The sequence below is a fragment of the Ranitomeya imitator genome, chromosome 2, assembly GCF_032444005.1.
Source record: "Ranitomeya imitator isolate aRanImi1 chromosome 2, aRanImi1.pri, whole genome shotgun sequence".
Classification (NCBI taxonomy): Eukaryota; Metazoa; Chordata; class Amphibia; order Anura; family Dendrobatidae; genus Ranitomeya; species Ranitomeya imitator.
Genome location: NC_091283.1, coordinates 739,819,692 through 739,832,725, shown reverse-complemented (window position 1 = coordinate 739,832,725; position 13,034 = coordinate 739,819,692). Strand labels below are relative to the sequence as shown.

Here is a 13,034-nt window from a genome sequence, read left to right as displayed (position 1 = left end):
CTTTTCTGGGAAATGTGCAAATTGACTCTTCAGAAAGGAAGAGGGGACGAGAACTTGAACTGCCACCTATAGAAAGTATGAACCCTTAGGCTATGTGCACACGTTCAGGATTTCTCGCAGAAAATTCCTGAGAAAAACCGGACATTTTCTGCAAGAAATCCGCAAGAAAACCGCATGCGTTTTTGTGGCGGTTTTGACGCGTTTATGCCACGGTTTTGATGTGTTTTTGCCGCGCTTTTTTCCGGACACTTCCCAATGAATTTTGTAGTGGGAAATCCGCAAAAAAAAGTGCAAAATTAATGAACATGCTGCGGTTTTTACGGCGATGCGTTCTTTTCGCAGAAAAAAACGCATCATGTGCACAAAACATGCGGAATTCATTGTAAATGATGGGATGCTTATTGTATGCGTTTTTTTTTGCAGTTTTATAGCGTTTTTATCGGGAAAAAACGCGAGAAAAAAAGCGAAAAAACCGCAACGTGTGCACACAGCCTAAAAGTAAATTTCGACAAAACTTGTCACATGACTTAGGATAAAAGCCAAAACCAGAATCTTAATTTGCAGTGTGTTTCAGGATGCTGCCCTTCATCAGTGCAAAGTGTGAGATATTGTTTGGCTGCGTGAGAGGCATTCTAGTCCTTTTCTTCTCTGAAGAGACAGTTTTCATATTTCCCAGAGGAGCATTGCGGCTCAAACACTACTCATCTTGGAATGCTTAACATGTTACTCTCCGTAAGGAGAAAGGTTATCCCTAGGATCCGGATTAAACGGAAGCTGTCACCTCAGAAAATGCTGATATTACAGATAAAGGGTTAATATGCAGAACAATAGCTTTACAGTGCTGCCCAGCTACAATACTGAAAGTGCTGCTTCTGTGATAAAATATTTTTTTTCCTGCCAGGAGCCATTGGCTTTAAGTTATTGGGGTATGCACAGAGAGGCTGCAGTCACCACTCACAGCACCACTAGAAATACTGTTAATGTAAGGGCAGAGACAGACTGCCGTATTTCTCATGCGAGAATCGCATCTTACTGCACGCACTGGCCGGCTCCTCTCCTGATCTGAGCAAGACTGCAGCTGTCAAGCTCAGGTCAGGAGAGCCGACAGCCAGTACAAGGTTTATGATGCGATTCTCGCAAGAGGACAGAAAGTTGACGTCTGCCAGAACAAAATCATATAATTTTTTTCCCGGTAGTAGTTTTTGTTGGCAGAAGACAGCATTACAACATTATTTACCTCCTGATTATCTCTACATCTGCAGATAAATAGGATTTTTCAAGGTGATAAAATAAAAAGAGGCATGTTTTGCTAAAATGTCACAAAGATTGCATAAATATTTTGTGACTTTTTAAAAAAAGTTGTAACTGATGAATCAGCCAAAAACATCTGGCAAACCGAAACCCTTTTAACAATCGTGAACATACAAAAAAATAAAAATAAAACAGATGAACACATTGTAACGGGGTCTACCAAGCTGGGGTACCTCTTTCAGTACCACCCCGTGTTTCAGGAGGTCCACTCTGCTTTGGCTGGAGTCTGAATGAAGGACACTGGCTGGAAATGCTTGGTTACATGGGCGCAAATAAAAGATCACTGCTTCTCCACGTATTTCCAGTCTGACAACACTTTACTCACAGGACACAGAATATATCACACAGATACAGAGGGCAGGCCAATAGAAAAGTGACAGGCCAGACATACATTACAATAGCCGCAGGTGGCCGAAGCCTGCCGATATTTACTGTGGGAATTACAAAGGTGGGGGGGTGGACAAAAGGGGAATATCATGTCCCCTCTGCCCAGGGCCGCAGCCTGTCGGCTGATGCATTAGGGACAAGCATCTCACATGGAACCTATTATACATACATATAACTGCACAACATATTCTAGGTGCTGAGTGATTCCGTACACGTAACACACATATAAAATTGAATTAAAAGGGCATAAATTAAATGCAGAAAAATAGGCTAAAAACACAAAAACTACACGAAAAAAGGTGAAAATGTAGCAATGAATTGACCCTGTTGTGTTTCAAATTCTCGATATTTCAAGATACTTGTTTGCTGTCAGTGAGTGAGACACTTGTTTACATACAGAGGCAGCTAACCATTGTATTAAGTACACTACACACAAAGGTAAAAGCAATTGTAAGTCTAGGCCACGTGGAACGCCAATCCCATATGGTATGTTAACAAACTGAGTTCATAGGAAGACTGAGAAGGAAACACATAAGGGTACAGGTTTTTATGTTAACCAGATCTTAGGCAGCATTTACACACCCATGTAAAATATCAGTGCGCTGTCAGATTATTTTTTTTTATCAAAGAAGACATGATAGAATAGAATGGATCTATTCACACATCCTTTAAAATCATTGATTTAAATGTCAGATCCGTGAGACTAAGATGTCCTATTCTCATCCATGTTTGCGAACCTAATTCATCTGAAAAAGTCAATGGCGACCAGTGAAAAAAAAATGCTAATCGAAGGTTCAGTGATTAGTTTGTATAAAAAAAGTGTGATCTTTCAGGGGTCTTTTTATTAACTGTGAAACCAAGACATCTCTTCTGTGAAACAAAAAACAAAAACCAGATGCAACTAGAAAGACACCTGAAAAAAATGTTTCGGATTATCTGGATTACTTTTCCTAAACTCTTTATCCAGCAATGTCCATTCAAACTTCATACCATATTGCAAAGACACATTCTTTTACAATGTTTAATGTATTTTAAATATGGCTATGTGTTGAATTAAAAAATATCTATCACTGATAAATAGTAAATTTAAATGCACCTAAGGACATTTAAAGAGTGAAGCTTTCCATCCTTGTAACACAGTGCATGAGATTTAGTAAACTAAATGCACCAGACATGCCATGTGCTATAGTTATTGAAGGGGTTTACTCCTGCTAGGAAGCTGATTACAATTTTCCAGCATAGAACATCAAACCAATATCACATCGGATGGGTTTTGTTATCTAGAACCCCCATTGATCAGCTGTTGCCAGCTCTAGCAGTAGCTGGATATAAACAGTGAACATAGAGTGGGACACTACATCTGTATACACAATTTAATGTCCGCTCCCAACTCAGCCCCTTTAAGGATTTGAGACACTTTGTGTGCCTCTCTGGTGACTTTTATAAATGTCTAGAAAAGGGTGTGTGCATGGCATATATTAATGTAGAACGGCACGGTGTGGCAGTCACAGGCGAGGCACAGGTCTCTTACTTTTACGCCCCGAAGCATTACATGAAAGTATGGATCCTGGCTTGGTTTGATGTTTGTGCTGTGAAGTCCTTGCAGGCCGCCTATAGCCAGTGGTTTTGGCTGGCCAGGACCAAAAGTTCTGTGGTTCTATGCAGGAGACTGTTGTATTATAACACAGTCTTTACTGAATGGTAACTTGGTAAGGGTTATATACAGAGGGTAATAGGTACAATGTCTTATGTATGTTTCCTTCACAGTGTAAAGTATTTTCATAAACACAGTATCCTTCCACTGTGGTCTACTTCAGGGCCGGTGAAGAACACTGCTTCATCCTACTTCATCACAACCTAGCTTGTCGCCACAGTCCTGATCAGCAAATCTCTCTAGCTGCTCAGTGGTTCCGCGTCCTATTTCTTCCAGTACTGGCACCCCGACTAGTCCCTTAAACCCTCAAATTCAGTCCTGTTTGGGCCCATTACCTTCATACCTTCAGCATTTTGCAGGTTCAGGGATTCTCGTGACACAGCGCCATATCCAAGGAACCCTTTTTGGTGGAAGGCCTCCTTTTTGGTCAATTCAAGGTGGCGCTACTCCCTTATCCCTTAGTCTCATTTCCTCACCAGTTCATAACAAAACAGCATGCTCTGCTCACAGACAATTACTACTCATAATGTAACTTGGTCCTATCTGCCTAACTACAGGAAGTGATCTTTTTTCCTAACACTAAGCCCTGCCCACTATGGGCTATTCCCAAACATAAACTCTATCATACTCTAACATCACTATCTAACTACAGTCAACTACACAAATTACACTTCACACGACACAATATATACAAAGACCCAAGACATAATACACATTACAATATGATTGATGTCTTCATGAGGTAGGAATGCGACAGTCCAGTCCACAAATCTAACATTCCTCCCCAATTTAATGATGGTCGTCTCGATCATCCGGAATCCTGGATGATGCTGATTGCACATAAAACACACAGTATGTCTTCTGGGGTAAGTAACTTCCTTCTTCCTGGTGGGTTAGCATGACCCCGTCTAAACTGAGTTGGGACATTGGAACCAAGAGTCCAAGTTCTTTAGGCCTGCAAGCCAACATAACTACAGCCCTGATAGTCCAAGGGCACTACCCAACTGCTTAACTGCTTTTAACCTGGCAACAGTCCTGTCTGGTCTACATTGGCCCACAAGCCATCCATAAGGCTTCAACCCGGTGTGGACTGTGTATCGTCCTTCTACCCTGCACTCAAACATTGGAACTCTTGACCAAGACACAGTCCATCTTGGTGCAGAGTCAACAAAAGACACAGTTCACAGTCCCTTTGACATTAAATCCTGACTGCTGGAATTCAGTGTGTAGGACCCTCAAGAGGCTGCATCGTTTCCTCAATCCAGCAGGGTGATGTGTAACAAGCACAAAAAAACTGCAAAGGGAGAAACTAATCTTTGGTCATCCGCAGTCATCAATATGGAAAAGTAACGGACCATGTTGGTTTCCTGACCCACTGGAGCAGAAGGCCAATGCATATGCGAGCAACTGGCACAGCTAGGCTCAATGGATGTCCGACTCGTCTTCTTTTTCCTCAGGTGGGCATGTTCAAATGTAGGTTTCCTTAGCCTCTATCCTTCTCAGATACAGAACCGAGTGCGCTCCCTGGGGCACATACACCACTGCTGGATTGACTGCCATCTCCAATAATTCTGAGACCCTACCATCAGAAGAGGCCTCGCAACAGCTTGGGTCTGTCTCACCATGGGTTTCTGACCCTGACCTACAGGGGCATGCCGTCCGTGGCTGCAATCACCTCCTGGGAAGGTGAGTTAGCTACCGACTCCTCTTTTCCCTAGTTCCAAAGCAAAGAGACTGCAACTGCAAACCAGCCCCTCTGTCCCTCTTCCTTCAAATACTAGACATGTTTACCTTCCTGTAAACTGGGTCCTGGCATTGATATAGACCTTGTGCATAGTGTTTTCTTCCATGATAAAAATGTATATCTTCTCCCTGCTGGTTGCCTCCCACACTTCAAAGAAGACATTCTGATAGGGAATTTAGATTGTGACACGAATGTGAACAGCAGTGACAATACAGTGGGGAAAACAAGTATTTGATACACTGCCGATTTTGCAAATTTTCCCACCTACAAAGAATGGAGAGGTCTGTAACTGTAATTTTTATTGTAGGTACACTTCAACTGTGAGAGATGAAATCTAAAAAAAAAAACCTGAAACTCACATTGTATGATTTTTACATAATTAATTTGCATTTTATTGAATAACATAAGTATTTGATAGACTATACAAACAGAACTTAATATTTGGTACAGAAACCCCTGCTTTTAATTAAAGAGGTGAGACGTTTCATGTTGTTCTGACCAAGTTTGCACACACTGCAGCAGGGATTTTGGCCCACTTCTCCATACAGATCTTGTCCAGATATTTCAGATTTTGGAGCTGTGGCTGGGCAATATTGAGTTTCAGCTCCCTCCAAAGATTTTCTGTTGGGTTCAGGTCTGGAGACTGGCTAGGCCGCTCCAGGATCTTGAAATGCTTCTTATGGAGCCACTCCTTAGTTGCTCTAGTTGTGTGTTTCAGGTCATTGCCATGCTGGAAGACCCAGAAATTACTCATCTTCAGTGCTCTTACTGAGGGAAGGTGATTGTTGACCAAAATTTCACAATACATGACCCCATCCATTCTTCCTTCAATATGGTGCAGTCGCCTGTTCACGTTGCAGAAAAGCACCCCCAAAGTATGAGGTTTCCCCCACCATGCTTCATGGTTGGAACGATGTTCTTGGAGTTGTACTCATCATTCTTCTTCCTCCAAACACGGCAAGTGAAGTTAATACCAAAAAGTTCTACTTTGGACTCATTTAACTTTCTCCCATGCCACCTCTGGATCATCCAGATAGTCATTGGTGAACTTCAAACGGGCCTGGCCATGTCCTGGCATAAGCAGGGGGATCTTGTGTGCCCTGCAGAATTTTAATCCATGGCGTAGTGTGTTACTAAAGGTAATGTTTGAGACTGTGGTCCCATCTCTCTTCAGGTCATTGACCAGGCCCTCGCGTGTTGTTCAGGAGGGATTCCTGACCCTTCTCAGAATTATCCTTACCCAACAAGGCGAGATCCCTGACCGAGGAAGATTGACAGTCATCTTGTATTTCTTCCATTTTCTAATAATTGTGTGAGCAGTTGCTGTCTTCTCACCAAGCTACTTGCCTATTGTCCTATAGTTCATCTGAGCCTTGTGCAGGTCTACAATTTTATCCCTGGTGTTCTTCCATAGCTCTTTTTTCTTGGCCATGTTGGAGAGGTTGGAGTGTAATTAATTAAGTGTGTGGACAGGTGTCTTTCATACAGGTAGCGAGTTCAAACAGGTGCAATTAATATAGGTAATGAATGCAGAGTAGGGGGGTTTCTAAAATAAACACTAACAGTTCTGTGACAGCCAGAATTCTTGCTGGTTGATAGGTGATCAAATACTTGTTTCATGCAATAAAATTTAAATTAATTATTTAAAAATCATACAATGTGATTTTCTGGTTTTAATTTTAGATTCTGTCTCTCGCAGTTGAAGTGTAACTGGGATACAAATTACAGACCTCTCCATTCTTTGTAGGTTGGAAAACTTGCAAAATCAGCAGTGTATCAAATACTTATTTTCCCCACTGTATGAGCAGAAGAATATGATGGTGCTACATAAGTATGCATAATAAATTAGGTGCATGGGGAATATACAATAGACCTACTCAAATGATGGCAATAGCAGCTGGATTGTGGATTTGCTTTTTGAAGCGTCTCAGGGGACAGGGAAGAGGTTGGGGGTTTGTCAGTCTTCGGGGCCAATGTATATATGTGTTGACTCAGATACAGACTGAATAACTGTTTCACACAGTATTATTTATATTCAACTGGGCAATACGTAGGGCTAGTTGTCTGGATAAAATTAGCACCAAATGGTAGCCATTGTGTCACTCTTCCAAGTCCATCCAGACTGTCAAATCTTAAGAGCAGAGGTATACTTCTCTCCATTGTTTATTCATTTCCAATGCTTGGGCTTTACTTGTTTGATGCAATCCTGAATATAATTGTTGAAGGAACTATATTAACTATTTTATATAGTAACTAATAAGAACGCCAAATGTGAATGATATAGTTTTTAAAGTTGAATATGTTTTAGATTGTATTTCTCAATGTGGAATTAAAAAAAAAAGTCCTGGATTTACAAACTCTTCCTGCTGTCTCCTATATATATCTGCTGTGGGTATCACTTCAAAGCTGCAGGCGAGCTGATGAGAGGTGCTCTGGGGATTTGGAGGGTGGTGGGATAGGATGTCTCCTGGCCAGAACACTCCCAGGCACTTTGCATAAATAAATAAATCAGTTTAGAGTGTGCTAGGGGGAGTGGAGGAGGTTACACAGGAGGAGGGGGGTCTGCAGTTCAGAAGGAGAGAACAGTGTGTGTCATGTTACACAGGAGAGAAGATCAGCCACAGCACAGCTCCCAACCAGTTGAGAATTACACCTTCCTAATGGGTACTTCTATGCCGGATTCCTTTACAACTCTCAAAAGTCACTGAAGTTTGCAAAAGCAGAAGAGAGAACACCACACAAAGACTTTCCAAGAACTTTTCTCTCCTCTTCAATATTTCTTGGATCTATAGAAGCTGCAGAAACCTATTTGTTTGTGGCTCCTGTATACAGCCTGGCATATACCGAAAAGCTGCTAGTGGATCCACCTTGCGTTGACTCCCTCACCCTTAATTCTGGATTGTAGCCCTTGGATTAAGATTGTGGCTTATTTATTCTATTTATTTATTTATTATTCCTCTGGACAGCATGGAGGGGAAGGAGGTGTGGAGACCCGCTGCTAGCAACAGTGTCTTCTCTAGGAGTTGTAGAACCATCCCCTGTAGGACAGAGGACTGTGGGAAGTGCAGCAGGTTCCCTGCACTGGTGGGATGTGGGCTTGCCTTGTTATCTGTGTTCTCCCTGGTTCTTAGTCTCCTGGCTCTCTGTAGGACTTCTGATTTACAGTCAAGGGTTTCTGATTTAGAGAAGTTCAGATACACTCACTTATCTGCCTTAGTTTCTGCAGACCAAATGGAGACAGCTATTTTGGGAAGAGTTGATCAACTGCTGGAAGAGGTCTGTACATATTTACTTATTGCACCTTTCTGCTTTGCTCAAATATTGAATGAAAACACCAATATCTACACATTTCACACTGCGGCTGCTTGGAAACACATTCTTTTCTATTCGACTCTTTGGAAAGCACGCTTGCTTTTATGTTCTGCTCTTTGATAACTTCTTGTCATTGTTCTGGAAGCTCTAGAGTTGTTTAAGAAATTGTTGCCAAAGCAACCAAAATATAAGTGAAAGAAACACTCTGGAAATGGCTTTTGCTGAGATCCTAAAGTGTCATTAGATTGCAAGCTCTTAGCCATCCCTTGATATTGGATGAAAGAGGAGCACGTTATATGATAAGGACAGTCATTCTGCTGACTTGCTGGAAAATGGTACTATGCGATGTGTGCTAAATTCACAATATACTTAATGTGCAAAGTACTCAGTCTGGTATAGGTTGATTGGTAGATTTTTTGGAGTGAACATTTAAGAAATGTATGCAACATTTGCTACAAATTATATCACACTCCAAAGTTAAAAATGTCACGTGAACAGTTATGTGTCAAATCCAATATCCACTATGACTGGCCTTGAATTATCTGATCTTGCTTTTCTCCTATACCACGTGGCTTGATATTTTATTCTTACGTTCATCATTCACTGCCAAAGTATATATATATATATATATATATATATATACATTCATTCATTCATTCATTGTCATTCATTCATGTGTGTTAGCATATGCAGTGGGTGAAATAAATATGCAGTGAGTGAAATAAGTATTGAACACATCACTGATTTTCCAGGTAAATATTTTTCTAAATGTGCTATGTGAAATTCTCACCAGATATCCGTGACAATCCATCCAATCCACACAGGCAAAGAAATCAAACCTTAGGTGTCCATAAATTACGAGTAATAATGAGAAGTGACTCAGGGAAAAAGTAATAAAAGTATTGAACATGCTTACTGACATTTATTTAATACTTTGTAGAAAAATTCTTGATTGTGATGACAGCTTCAAGACGCCTCCTGTATGGAGAAACTAGTCGCATGCATTGCCCAGGTGTGATTTTAGCTCATTCTTCCACACAAACATACTTCAAATCCTGAAGGTTCTGTTGGCTCCCTCTATGAACTTTGAGCTTTAGTTCGTTCCACAAATGTTCTGTTGGATTCAGGTCAGTTGATTGGCTGGGCCATTCTAGCAGCTTTATTTTCTTTCTATGAAACCAATAGAGGGCTTATTTGGCTGCGTCTTTGGGATCATTGCTGAAATGTCCACCCTTGTTTCATCTTCATCATCCTTGTAGATGGCAGCAGATTTTTATTAAGAATGTCTCAGTACATCTGCCCATTCATCCTTTCTTCAATTATATAAAGTTTGCCAGTGCCATATGCTGATAAACAGCCGCACACCATGATGTTACCACCTTCAAATGTCACTGTTGGTATGGTGTTTTGGGGGTTATAGTCAGTGTTTTTTAGCCTCAAATCATGGTATGTATTATAGCATCCAAAGTTCAATTTTGGTCTCATCTGACCAGACTGTATTCTCCCAGTATTTCACAGGTTTGTCTAAATGTCATTTAGCAAAGTTTAAATGCTCTTGAACATGTTTTATGTTTAGCAATGAAGTCTTGGGTGGTGAGCGTGCATACAGGCCATGGAATTTGAGTGCATTACTTATTGTTTTCTTTGAAACAGTTGTACCTGCTGATTCCAGCTCTCAACAGGTGGTACTTGGCTCTTTGACAACCCTTCTGATAGTGCTTTTTACTCCTCTGTCTGAAATCTTGCCGTAGCCTGTTTATTATGAAATGATGTCCTTTCCACTTCCATATTATGGCCCCAACAGTGCTCAGTAGAACCGTTAGTAATTTAGAAATTCTTCTGTAACCAATACCATCAGTATGTTTTGCAGCAATAAGGTTGTGAAGGTCTTGAGACAGCTCACTGGTTTTACCCATCATGAGATGTTTCTTTTTTGTGGCACTGTGGGAATGAGCCAGCTTTTTAAAGGCTATTAGTTGAACCACCTGATATATTTTTTCACTGTGGCAGGATTGCTTTCTAATTACTCATAGATTTCAGCTGGTATCATGACTTCCCATGGCTCTTTGCACCTCTCTTTTTTCATGTGTTCAATACTTTTTTCCTGTGTCATTTCTCATTATTACACATGAACTTAATTTATAGACATCTATGGTTAGATATCTTTGCCTGTGTCAATTGGATGGGACATCTGAGAATTTGATGTCAATAGCACCTTTAGAAATATATTTACTTAGAAAATTGGTGACGTGTTCAGTACTTATTTCACCCACTCTATATACACTTTACGGTTGTGATCAGTGTCATACTGTTGCATTAAAGTAGATATTATTGAGTCTATGAGTCATTGAGTGCTAAAATGACATGTCACAGTTGATTGATCCAGTAATGTATTGAAATGGATAGATATTGGTATCTCATGTCAACCTTTTATAATCTATAGTTGTAGCTTTTATGTATACTGGATGCCCTGGTGCTATGACAAATTGATCTTCCAATTGATCCAGTCTTGCTCTTGTGAACCCCTGATTTAAATTGGGCTGAGTCAGGTTGTAGTATTTTTTTACACCAGGAATAGTGCTGCAGAATGTGCTCTTAAAAATCACTAGAATCACAATAGCAACCCCAAGATGGGCTCCCAATGCATGCGAGCAGGGCCTTTAATAAACTTAATATTTTATATTATGAAAAAAATGAATCATTACACACTTTGTGAGTATAAAGTGTCAAGCTGAAAGTCTAATATCTGTGTATCAGTTTAATGTATCTCGGGGAACGATCAGCCACAAGATCAGCCACAATTTATTAGCTTACACTCATTTGAAAACTCACTAAACTTTTATGCAGGAAAGATATATATCTTAGACCTGTGTTAGCCAGTGGATAGAAAAATATGTAGAATTGAGAGTCCTCAGTGGTTGATACCTTTTAATGGCTAACTGAAAAGATGGTAACAAATTGCAAGATTTCAGACAACGCAGGTCTCTTCATCAGGCAGAGACTAAAAGAAATTCTGAAGAATCACATATTTGTGCTGTGTTGTGCATAAATATGTGATTCTTCAGAATTTCTATTAGTCTTCGCCTGATGAAGAGACCTGAGTAGTCTCGAAAGCTTGCAATTTGTTACCATCATTTCAGTTAGCCATTAAAAGGTATCAACCACTGAGGACACTCAATTCTACATATTTTTCTAAAGTTTTACGCTGATTATTATTATTATTTATTATTATAGCGCCATTTACTCCATGGCGCTTTACATGTGAGGAGGGGTATACATAATAAAAACAAGTGCAATAATTTTAAAAAATACAAGTCATAACTGGTACAGGAGGAGAGAGGACCCTGCCCGCAAGGGCTCACAATCTACAAGGGATGGGTTAGAATAGAGTAGGCGAGGGTAGAGCTGGTCATGCAGCGGTTTGGTCACATAATTTCTAAAATTTCTGTTACTGTAATTTTATTTGCACATTTTAGAAAAATATGGACGAAAACTTCTCAGTCCTTATACTTAGAGACCCCTAATAATAATACGTAGCAGTCATATAGAGAGATGTAGGGTCGATGTTTCCCTATACTTCATAGGTCAAAGTAGAAATGATAGGAATGGTGACCTCTTGTCTATTGCTTCGTTTGAAGTTATTTCCAGTCCTGAAAACTATTCCTCAAAACCAGCCGTGAGTGACTGACGTGGAGAAACCTAACATCATAGTGTTTTTTTATATTATGATCAGAAAATTGATGCTGGTCTGTTTAGATCACTAACAAAGAGATTAATAGCATTTTACAACTTCTGACAATTTTACAATATAAATTATTTTATTTAAATATATATTTAAGTAAAATAAAATAAAACTGTAAATATACATATATATATATATATATATATATATACTAGCTATTGAACCCGTTCTACGCCCGGGTGGCGAGCATTTATATTGGTATATGGTCTCCATCCTGGTATGTGCTGCTCCATCCTGCGTCCCCATCCTGTCATGTGCTGCTCCATCCTGCGTCCCCATCCTGACATGTGCTGCTCCATCCTGCGTCCCCATCCTGACATGTGCTGCTCCATCCTGCGTCTCCATCCTGTCATGTGCTGCTCCATCCTGCTCCCCCATTCTGTCATGTGCTGCTCCATCCTGCGCCCCCATTCTGTCATGTGCTGCTCCATCCTGCATCCCCATCCTGTCATGTGCTGCTCCATCCTGCGTCCCCATCCTGACATGTGCTGCTCCATCCTGCGTCCCCATCCTGTCATGTGCTGCTCCATCCTGCGCCCCCATTCTGTCATGTGCTGCTCCATCCTGCATCCCCATCCTGTCATGTGCTGCTCCATCCTGCGTCCCATTCTGACATGTGCTGCTCCATCCTGCGCCCCCATTCTGTCATGTGCTGCTCCATCCTGCATCCCCATCCTGTCATGTGCTGCTCCCATCCTGCGCCCCTGTTCTGTCATGTGCTGCTCCCATCCTGCGCCCCCGTTCTGTCATGTGCTGCTCCCATCCTGCGCCTCCATTCTGTCATTTGCTGCTCCCATCCTGTCATGTGCTGCTCCCATCCTGCGCCCCCGTTCTGTCATGTGCTGCTCCCATCCTGCGCCCCCGTTCTGTCATGTGCTGCTCCA

General features: G+C 41.0%; 1 protein-coding gene across 6 annotated transcripts in view; it reads left to right on the top strand.

Moving 5' to 3' along the window:
• Nucleotides 1–7,623: 7,623 nt before the first annotated feature.
• Nucleotides 7,624–13,034, top strand: part of COL13A1 (collagen type XIII alpha 1 chain) — a 428,454-nt gene continuing 423,043 nt past the window's right edge. For 5 of the 6 annotated variants that reach the window (XM_069753227.1, XM_069753223.1, XM_069753226.1 and 2 more), the window contains exon 1: nucleotides 7,624–8,372. In XM_069753227.1, the coding sequence (XP_069609328.1) occupies nucleotides 8,064–8,372 (309 nt within the window). In that variant the 5' untranslated portion in view covers nucleotides 7,624–8,063. The remainder of the gene's footprint in view (nucleotides 8,373–13,034) is intronic. The other variant, XM_069753224.1, reaches the window with a different exon arrangement.